General features: G+C 34.5%; 1 protein-coding gene across 1 annotated transcript in view; it reads right to left on the bottom strand.

Moving 5' to 3' along the window:
• The window catches only part of TBC1D8B (TBC1 domain family, member 8B (with GRAM domain)), a 59,613-nt gene that overhangs the window by 39,108 nt on the left and 9,034 nt on the right, over positions 1-11,471 (bottom strand). The window contains exons 2-5 of the mRNA XM_012644569.1: positions 5,679-5,789; positions 3,316-3,434; positions 2,241-2,466; positions 1,289-1,529 (exon numbers count right to left, since the gene is read on the bottom strand). Coding sequence (XP_012500023.1) covers positions 1,289-1,529; positions 2,241-2,466; positions 3,316-3,434; positions 5,679-5,789 — 697 coding nt within the window. The remainder of the gene's footprint in view (positions 1-1,288; positions 1,530-2,240; positions 2,467-3,315; positions 3,435-5,678; positions 5,790-11,471) is intronic.

The following is an 11,471-nucleotide window of genomic DNA, read 5'->3' as shown; positions in this document are numbered from 1 at the left end:
ATATATGATTTTCAATAGGCTCTCTTAAAAATGCACACAGACAAAAATGAATTTACTATATCTCATTTAAATACAGACTTGGTAATGAATAACTCATTGATAGATGGCCTTTTAGATTGTATTTTAAGGTAAATAAAATAGTTAAAAAGTTTTATGCTTATGGTGATCAAGGAGCAAACTACAAAAACAAATGCCCAACTATAACATAACACAAATAGGATTCTTAATCTTTATAGAGTTCTATTTATATAAATCATACATACTGAGACCCAATTTTGGTAATAAAGTATAAAAAATTCACCTGGTTGATCTAATTTCCAGAAAAGCAGGCAGGCTCACAAATAAATCCTTATGTATATGGATTTTAGGAATGGTTTAGGAATAGGCAAGGGGAACAACTATACCCAATTAGGGCTATGTAGTAATCATACAACCTTCTGGGTTACTTGTTCTGGTCTACCCATAGGACTTTGGCTTAGGTTCCTCTTACACTTTTCCATACAGTCATCCTCCTTGCCAGAAGCTGCTTTCACTAGCTATTTCTGGATCCTCTCCTCTACCCCTCCTTTTTGGCATGCTCATTTCAGTCAACTGTTCTGAGTGTTGAGCAGGATGAAAGGGCTCTGGTCAGTTTCAGCAAAAAAGCTATCAGACAGATACTTCTGAAGTAGGCACTAATAATGATTAACGTTTACCTAGTGTTTTTATTTTACGAAGTGCCTTCACACACGTTTTACTCATTCCTCACAAAGTGTCTTCTGACATAGAAATGACAGATGAGGAAATTGAGGTCCTGAGAGATTATGGCTTGTCTAAGGGTTGCTCTACTTTCATTCTAAAGCCCATGCTCCAGTGACTCTACTAACTTGCCTCTTCATAAAAAAATATGATGTCAATAAATTATTAAAACAATAAACATGTTTAATATTAATAATTTCAGACCTGAAACTATCTAGACTACTCATAGAGAAATTTAGAGTTAGACTAATCTCAGAAACAAAAGTCTCTACATTTTTAAAAGCACTCCAGGGAAAGTCCTATCTGAATCTCAAAAAATAATTTTCAAATCTAACTTCTACTGTTTCTTAGAATCAAATTTCGTGGAGAGGAAGATATTATTTATGAAATGCATATGAATGAACTCACAAAAAGCACACATATCCATGATCAACTCTGAAGAAAAATTATCATATAACATAGAAGAGCTAACTTTTAATGCTAATCAATGCTATCATTCTTATGGTCAAACAATACTTTAGAAAGTAAATATTAATTAAGCTTTGCATACCTTTTGGTGATTTGTAGAGGATCATCAAGGATTGGGTCATTATCAAATGTTTCCTTATCAAAAAGTCTCCTTATGGCATAGTTTGCCAGCTGTTCCATAAGAAGGTATGTTTGGTTAATGTGTAAAAACATTGAAAAGTAGTGATTCTCCCCTTGGGAACACACATGAATACTCTCTGTTAGTATGACATTTGAAGTCTTTTCAAGTTTTGAGACTGCATCCCAGGAGATAATGAGTTTTACTGCAAATAAGAGTTATAAGCAGGTATGAAAATTCTCAATACCAATTTATATTCATTAATCAGGTCTTTTGAAACAATAATTAACCACTTGAAAGTGCTGTGAACAGCTAAAGTACTTTAGATTTCAAGATTAGTTAAAATTGTGAAGCATCACCATGAACATACAATAATTGGTGATTTTAGGAACAGATATAATTTTAAAGAATTTTTAAAAAATGATTTTGATTTGATATTTAAATCTGTTTCTTTATATAATTACATATTTATATAACTACTGACATAAAAGCTGTTTGTATGTGTGCTATAAATAGTACTATTTGATTCTTCATTGTGGCTGCAAAGTGAGGTATGGGCCATTAGGTACTATGGTACTATATTTATATGTTTAAAACAAGGATTAAAACACAGACTAAAGCAAGTAGGTAGTTTATAACATGGGATAGAAAGCAGTTATATGCCAGATTGCTATCATCACTTAATATTCATTCACTTCCCATAATATGCAAGGCATTCTATACATACTTCTAATTGTTCCTATATTAAATAACCAGTCTTAAAAGGATTTTCTCTAGAGGACATGAACTTTCACATGTACAGTTTAGCTATCTTTAATATCAATCCCATTACTTTATTTATGACCTAACACCACCACAGAGTTGATAGGTCAGACAGTAAGTTCAAAGCTCACGGTAAGCAATAGAAACCACTTACTTTCTGATCCCAATAAAAAAGAATAGAAGCTCAGAAAGTTGGTGCTAAGATAAAGCCAACCCTGACAAGGAACCCGTCCTTTCCAATAACTGCACGAATAATAGGTCACTAACTTCTCTTGCTCTGGTAAACCAAAACATTTTTCAAATTTCAAAAGGGCTTCTCGAAATTTCTCAGGATCATCTTCTTTTGCAAAAGAATGTTTTCCCTCTTCAGCAATTAATCCCTAAAAGAAACAAAATATTTTCTTGAAATTCATCATCGCCTACCAACAAAAATATATCTCATACATTTAAACAGATTATTGAATACGACTGTACAGTTAGCCCTCTGTATCCACGGGTTCTGCATCTGGGGATTCAACCAACCAGGGATTGAAAATATTTGGAAAAACAAATCCACAAAGTTTCAAAAAGCAAAACTTGAATTTGCCGCACACTGAGTACTATGTTGAATCCACACAAATGAAGTGATGCATAGGCATTGTATTAGGTATTATAAGTAATCTAGAGATGATTTAAACTATATGGGTGGATGTGCATAGGTTATGTGCAAATACTTTGCCATTTTATATAAGGGATTTGAGCATCCATTGATTTTGGTGTCCGTGGGGAGTGCTGGAACCAATCCCCCATGGATACCCAGGGATGACTATATATATCTATACAGGTACCTACAGCGTATGTATATATGTGTGCACATACATAATTCTCTTAGGTCAGAGGAAAGCAGATTTTCTTCAGTTATGTACTTAGGTTTTTACTAATGCCTCACAAGGAGCTACCACAAATACAGGTGCTAAATATCTTCTTTTGAATGAACAAAGGGTTTATTCAAACTCAAAACTCAAGAGATATTGAAATGAAAGGGTCCCTAAGAGCACTCACAAGGGCACCAAAGACAATCCACTGACTTCACAATTTTCTTTAGCATTGATTCTAACATTCATACATGTGCCTCTACCAATAGTGAAAGGTGCCAGTGAAACAATGACCTTCTATGCAACTTTTGATCCACATATAAGAGAGTCAAACATTGTAGTATTCCATCTACAAAATATGTCCATGCCACTTACTCTTATCTTTCCTTGTACAAAATTAGTAATATCTGCACTTGAATCAAACACAGATAAGGTCTTCATAATGTTTTGCTCCAACCAATCCCAATGCTTGGTTATTTCTTCTCTGTTGGCTCCTGAATAATAACATAAGAGAAAAAAACACTCAAGGAAAATTCCACATCAAAACTGCACTTGATATAATATTTAAAAAGCTTAGTTCAAAAAGTAATAAAATATACTTTAAAAATGGTCATAAAGGAATAAAGGTATTACATTTATTCTCTACTTCATACCTATATGTGGGCATGAACAATATTTCTCATTATAAATAGAAAGAATAAAATATTTAATGAAATGGGAGAAAAGTAAATACAACTCATGAAAACAAGATACAAAACTTTGAAAACAAGATACCAGTAACTGGTGCCTCGAGAGTAACCAGTATCTTTTAAGAGAGTATAGAGAGTACCAGAAAATACATGTACATAATTCAATCTTTGGTCTTCAAATAATATAGCACTGTCTCTATAATCTGTGTGGCTAAAAACAGCATGCACGTGACAATCCTCTGCATGCTGTGTAAATGTGGATTTCAATTGTGGCCACCCACTCTACTTATTTCAGAAGCCATGGAACCTTTGCTCAGAGTCACCACATTCATTAAAAGACCTAGTAAACTTAAAAATTTTCATGAAGGAGTTTAGAAACCCTATAGCAAGGTTAAACCCATGTGGCCTGCTGAATCAGTGTTGGGTGGCTTGTGGAGGGTCAGATTAAATATTATTAGCTCTAGTTTGCTTTGGCTTGAAGAATATTTTGAATCATCAGTCTCCCCCTATTGCTTACATATCTTGAAGATCTTCCCAGCATGGATGATACAAATCGCACTCAAAAGAAACATATTAACTTTTTTTCTTTAGAGATGAGGGTCTCGCTATGTTGCCCAGGCTGGTCTCAAATTCCTGGCCTTGAGCAATCCTCCCACCTCAGCCTCCCAATTAGTGGGATTACAGGTACGTACCACTGTGCCCAACTATGTTGACTTCTTAGTATGTTTTATGATATATGGAGACTGACACATTAAAAAATTTATTGACATTGTGAAATTACCTATTTTCCTACAATCAGTTAGAACTTTATTCATGTTACTAAAGTCACCATACCAAGAATAATAACTTTCTTTAATGAGCCACAGATAAAAGCCATGGGGAATATTAAAGGCCTTTATTTTGATTCTTTAGGTGTAGGAAGCTTCATTAGTAAGTAACAACTATATTTCTGTATCAGATTAATTCAGGGGAATGAGTTATGTAATCATCCTTTATTTTTTTTTTAACATATAAAGGACATTTTTTTTCTAAATAATTTCTACCAACCAGATTTAGAGTGAGGTTACAGAATTTTCATGTCAGCAGGTATAATGTCATCTTCATTTAGTTTAAATGGCATTCAATTTAAGAGAGCCAGGAAAAAAGACTGTCAACACTAAAGGAAATTTAGAGAGAAATACAAAAATAAGCCAGACATTCTAAAAAATTAATTGTATGCTGTATGTTCACGCATATGAACTGTCCACAAATTCATGTGCTTTTGTTCCTTTTTTAAGTATATCCACTTCAGAAGAGAGGGGGAGAAGAGAGAAAGAGATAAAGGCAGTCTTTCAATATTAAAAAGGCCAGAAACCTGGGATTCTAATTTAGACCAACATTATGATAGCATCACCAAAAAAGTAACAAACTATGAATGTGGGTTTTTAAAAGTTATTTTGACTTGTTTTATTAGAAAGAATTATGTTTATTCCTTTTCTACCCACTATATACATGTGGAAGCCTCTGAACTAGGCTGGCATGAATGAATATGTAGCATTACTTGTAAGACATTCCTTCATATTTCAAGGATATGTTGCCTTTTGTGAGAAAATAGGTGTGTGAATAAAAAAGGTTTAATTTTTCAGGCTTATACTTTCTTAGGGGACAACTTTTAAGTCTTGGGCTCACAGTTAACTTAAGACCCTCCTCATCTGAGTTATTAGAAGCGAAACAGTGTATTTCATTGGGAAGTTCCCATCTTCCCTACAGTTGGGTGAAGCAGAAGTTGAAGAAAGGAGACATACAGCAGTAGCAGTGAGCAAAATCTGATCAGAATCAGTACTGCTGGACCACATGCTTCAGGTCCCTCACACCAATAGATTTTTAAAAACTTCAATAATCTGCAACCTTCTGAAATAAACAGAAGTCTTGCTATTCTCTCAAAGTAAACTTGCACATTTAATTCGTTTCTAAATCTCAAAACAACTAGGGAGTATAAATAAATATAAACATTCAGTTTCTTAGTATCTTTATTTAATTTGAATTATATGTTTAAAAAATCATACTCACCACATGCAATTGACAAGTAAACTTGAGAATCCGGTGTCTGGTGTAGGATGCGAAATGGAGCTACTTTAGCAGTAGAGTCTAAAACCGAATCCAGAGTCCCAACCAGAAGCCCTGTGTAATAGAAAGACTGTTGATATAAGGACTTCACAAGAGATAAATAAAATCAACATCATTTAATAAACTAATGAATTTATTTAAAAAATTTTCTAGCCCAAGGAGTCCTTATAGAGATTTTCTTAAAGAAAAAATATATTTGGGATGAAGAGAGTATAGTATGCCAATGTGAGTAGTGTTTGAGATAATTATCTTTCAGTAAAAGAGTTAAGTCAGCTTCAGTTGTTCAAATCTCACAATGTATCTGAAGCACTTATATACCTCCTTCATAAGGTTGTATGTATAGGAGATAAGAATGTAGGATCTGGTACCAGAGACTAACTGGGTTTAAATCCTGGTTCCATCACTTACTTGTGTCAACTTGAGCAAGTTAAAGTACTTATCCTTTCTGCATCCTCATTTGTAAAATAAGGAGGTTAAAACAGAACCTACCACAAAGGGCTGTTGTAAAAATTAAGTGAATTATTACATATAAAGCACTTAGAACAATGCTTAGTACAGAGTAAAACACCCGATTTTGGACTTCTGATTTTTGGATTAGGGATGCACAACCTAGCATTTGATTATTAGGTTGGTTGTAACAACTACTTTCTAAGTGCTTCATGTATATTATTCTTTCTCCTTATCTAGATTATTAGTTCTTTGAATGTCGCTCCATAAATTAATATTACTATATTAGAGACAGAAATGATCTCAGGAGTTTTGCAGGGCTTTGCCCTGAAGGAATATGTGAATGTATTAGTTTGCATATCAAAAGCTACTTCACCTCAGGAGGGCATCTCAAAGGTCAGTAGCAGCTGCTTTCCAAGGTGCTGCTGCAGTCTCAAACCTGTGGTTCTCGCCTGCTTTGAAGGACAAAGCAGATCTGCAAGGAGCCACAGGATGAGAGCTGATCAAAGAATGCCCGCTGGAGAGACAGACACCTGTGGCTAAAAACAATTAGCCCAAGGGACAGTTCCTGCTTGACTTCTGATGACCTGTCTCTATTTGCAATAACTAGATAAAGAAATATGGAGCCACTATATCTCTGTTTAACTGTTCTGTTAAGTGATAGCTTTATCTTAGAACTTAGAAGTTTGTCCTTGAAAGATTTTCTAACCAGAGTTAATTAAGGGATCTATAGAAGCCTTTTGAAAGACTTTTAACCTAAAACAAACTACCTGTTATTATGTAAATCTGTTACCCCTGGCAACCGATCTCTGTACCTATAAATACCCACATGAAACTTTATTCTGGGCCTCACAATTGACGGGGATATTGTGCGGATCCCAAGTACCCCTACTTTGCTTTTTCTTTATAAATCTATAAAACTATACCTTCGTCTCTGTGAATTCTTTTATTTCTATTATTTTCCATTTCCTATTATTTTCTTATCCTTTGCAACGACCCCTGCCTAAAGGACCCGATTTTTGCTGGGAGCGTAGCTAACTCCCTGCATTTGAGGACAATAACCGTGTCTTCTACCTCTGGGCTTGTATCCTTAACTTTCAACATATTGATGGGCACGATAAGTTTGTTGACTTAACTGTATCGATGGGATGGCTGAAATATGTAAATGTACCTTCCTTTTCTGGAAGCTTTGATAGGCTGAATGTTGGTTTTGCTTTACCAGGCATTTCCCTTTAATTTAGCACATAGATTTTTGAGAAAAATTTAAATCAATTATAAATCAGGCTTCTGGCTCTTTTCCTATCATTACCCACATAAAAAGAGTCAAGCTTTGAATGAGAATATAGGTAGGCTGGCAGATGTGAGGTAGGAAGTTATTATAAGCATAGAGGGAGATAAATTAGAAGAATAAAAGATAGAACAAAGAGATAAAGAGAAATTTGGCTCAGATGAAAGGAAAGGGTGAGAGAGTGAATACAGGAATGGATAAAAAATAAAAATAGGGGTCACAAATGCAGCATAGTATCAATTAGCAATCTGACAAGAGGATTTTGATAGTGGGAGCAATATATCAAGAAAGAAGATTTTGGCAGTGACAATATGTGATTATAGAAGAAGTTATCTGATATGAAAAAAGTTAGGGTATGAGTTGAAGATTTTATTAAGAAAAGAAATGAGGAAACCCAGACAAATATTATGAAAGAGGAGGTTCTGGGGAATAGAGAATGGGAATGAGGAGGAGGGACAGAAGAAATGATTATTATACTTCAACTAATGATGAGGGAATTACTGGTGAGTTTGGGGATAATGGGAACAATAATACTATCACTTTCAGCATCAAAGTAGTGACTGTGAGAAACTGGAGATTTAGTCAAGGATAAAGAAAGAAAAGTAAGAGCTAAACATATGCTAAACAAACTATCTAGTATCCTCAGAGCAAAGTGATTGAAATTACTCAGGAAATGGAGGAAAGGAGAATGCTCTCAATTTGAAAACAGGAGTGTGAAAAATACCCAAAATAAAGATAAAAGAGTGGTAGGTAGCAAAAGACAACCAAAAGAGGTAACTATCTCCAGTGGAGAAATAGAATAGAGTAATAAGCATATGGAAAAAAATGCTCACCATCACTAATCATCAGAGAAATGCAAGTCAAAACCACAATGAGACACGACCTTACACCAGTCAGAATGGCTATTAAAAAGTCATCAACCTAAGAGTTCCTCAGGGGATGACTAGATAAAAAAAAAGTGATACACACACACCATGGAATATATACCATGGAATACTATTAATACTCAGCTATAGAAAAGAATAAGATGTCTTTTGCAGCAACATGGATGGAGCTGGAGGCCATTATCTTAAATAACTCAGAAAGTCAAATACCACATGTTCTTGCTTATAAGTAGGAGCTAAATAATGTGTCCACATGGACACAGAGAATGGAATAATAGACATTGGAGACTCAGGTGAGAAGGTGGGAGGGATAAAAAGTTACTTAATGGGTACAATGTACACCATTTGGGTGATGGTTACACTAGAAGCCTAGACTTAACAAAACTGCACTTGTATGTATAAAAAATGTATAAAACATATAAAAATGTATAAAATGAATAAAAATGTATAATTTTTTTTTTAAAAAACACATGGGCACAAAGAGATGTAAAGGTCACTGGAAATCAAGAAGGGGGTACTGGGAAGAAGGGAGGGGTAAAAACCTACCTGTTGGGTACAATGAACACTATTAGGGGGATGGGTACACTAAAAGTCCTGACATTATAAAAGGTATCCATGTAACAAAAAAAGATTTTAAAAAAAGAAGTATATAAAAAAAGAAGTGTACAGATGTGTATATATAAATAAACATATAACAACTTGGCAAAATTGTCAAAATGAAGGAATTATAGTTTCAAATAAAAGCATTTATTAAACACAGGAGAGTTTTAGCAAATAACAGATAAAATTTGCTTTTTTATCTTTTCAAAGATACTGTTTAAAGGTAACAGCAGCAGTGTGGATATAGGGAGTGGTTGAAATCACTGGCAAGATTAAGGTCACTTTTTTGAGAAAGGGTCTCACTCTGTTGCCTAGGCTAGAGTGCAGTGGCATCATCATAGCTCACTGCAACCTCAAACTCCTGGGTTCAAGCAATCCTTCTGCCTCGGCCTCCCAAGTAGCTGGGACCACAGGCATGTGCCTCCATGCCCAGCTAATTTTTAAAAATTTTTGTAGAGATGGGGTCTTGATATATAGCTCAGGCTGGTCTCTAACTCCCGGCCTTAAGTGATCCTCCTACCTAGGCCTCCCAAACTGCTGGGATTACAGGCCTGAGTCACCGCGCTGGGCCTAATGCCACATTTGGCAGCAGAAATGTTCACAAGATTATAAGTCCCTTACACTATATGGAAAGGAAATTGTTCAGTTTTTGTAAGTACAAAATCGGGCAGTTAATATAAAACTATGCAACAAATTATTTGGAAGCCACTGCTAGAATACATTTCCAGTCACTTTGGGAACACTTTCAGCTCATTAAGCTGTAATCATCATAAAGTCTCTGCAAGTCATTCAGGAATTAATATGTGCTAATGTCTGGGTTCTAAAAGTACAAGAAAACAAGCAGAAAATTTTGAGTTGCTTCTCCATATACACAGAGGTTCATCTTCTGACAGCCTGAACATTCAAGGTCATGAATCAGCCTATACATGGGAAATCTTATAGCTATACTAAATTGGGAAGAGAATAGATATTGCCAGCTGTATGACAGAGGAAGAAATTTTAAAATATCAAGAAATTCAAATCATCCTTGAATGAGTATAACTGAGTAAGGTACCAATGTTCTAGATCCTGGTAAAGGTCTATGAGACTTTGGTAGCATCTGCCATACAAGTAACACCCACCATCTTAATGAAATTCACCACCATAATTGATGCGAAATACTTTTTATTAAATGGTATAGCAAGATAACAAAAAAGATTCTATGATTTAAAAAAATGGGTACTTTGAAGATAATGATTATTGTTTATGAATCAACTCTTTTTAGCTGGATAGAGACAGAAGACCATAGACTTTAGAGATGAAAAAATATCCTAACAAGTCATGTACAACACATTTATCTCCTCTGTAGTATCCCTGACAGAAAGCCTAGCTTTTTCCTTGAATAATTCCAAAGAGTTTATTTCTCCCAAGGCAGCCTATTGCATCGGTGGAGATTTCTATTTATTAGAAAGTCCTTTCTAAAATATGGAAGTATTTATATATCCAAATGTTTGGGCCAGCTTCATGGGCTTGTGACCTGTGCATAGGTCCCATGCTCAGAAGGACCCTGTGCTTGATTTAAGCTCTGTTGTCACTGTCTTGAAATTCTTAATTTTTGAAAAAGAAGCCCTTCGTTATCATTTTACACTGGGTCCCAAAAATTACGTAGCCAGTCCTGGTTATATGTGGTTACCTCTGGGCAGTGAGATCATGGGTGATTACTATTTTTTTCTTTATATCTATATGTATTTTCTAGAATTTTTACAATGAGCATCTTTTAACTGTTAAGATAGAAAAACAAAGCTATTTCTTACTCACCAAAAAAAGAAAAAGGGAGGTCTTTCTTAGGATAAATACAATGCTACTTCCTTGCAACTTTGGGACAATACAAAACATCTACTCTAGTCCACATGATGGGTCTTCAAATATTATAATTACAGTTATCTTGTTTCCCCTTATTTATTCTTCTCTTCTCCTGGCTTACATATACCTAGTTCTTTCAACTGTTTGTTGTATGAGATCATCTAGGTCTCATATTATTTCTTCTACCATTTCCTTAACATAATTATTTGTCAAAGTTTCTTTTAAAATGTGTCATTCAAACCTGTATACCAGATATGGTCTGAACAAAGACAGGCTTTTTATATTGTGGGCTCCATGGTTCTATTAATATTAATGCAGCCTAAGATTATTAACTTTTTTTGGCCACTATATGTTATTATCATACTAACCTTGTTATCAAAAATACTTTGACCTTTTTCATAAATACAAGTACCAACCTAGGTGTTCCATACGGCTGATTTTTTTAAAAAACCTAAATGTAGTTTACATTTTACTCATGTTAAATTTCATCTCACTGATTTCAACTGTGCTCAGATCTTTCAGAATCTTGATTTTTATCTTCAAAGATAGTGATTCTTTTCAACCCAAACTGCAAATTTGAATCATTTGGAGTTTTAACCTATCTTTTCCTCAACTTTGCATTATAAAATTTTTTGAACATATAAAAATAGAATGATATATTGGAACCTCCATTTA

The sequence above is a fragment of the Propithecus coquereli genome, unplaced genomic scaffold, assembly GCF_000956105.1.
Source record: "Propithecus coquereli isolate 6110/MARCELLA unplaced genomic scaffold, Pcoq_1.0 Scaffold104, whole genome shotgun sequence".
Classification (NCBI taxonomy): domain Eukaryota; kingdom Metazoa; phylum Chordata; class Mammalia; order Primates; family Indriidae; genus Propithecus; species Propithecus coquereli.
The sequence above is the reverse complement of the archived record's forward strand: the minus strand, read 5'-3'. Positions and strand labels throughout refer to the sequence as shown.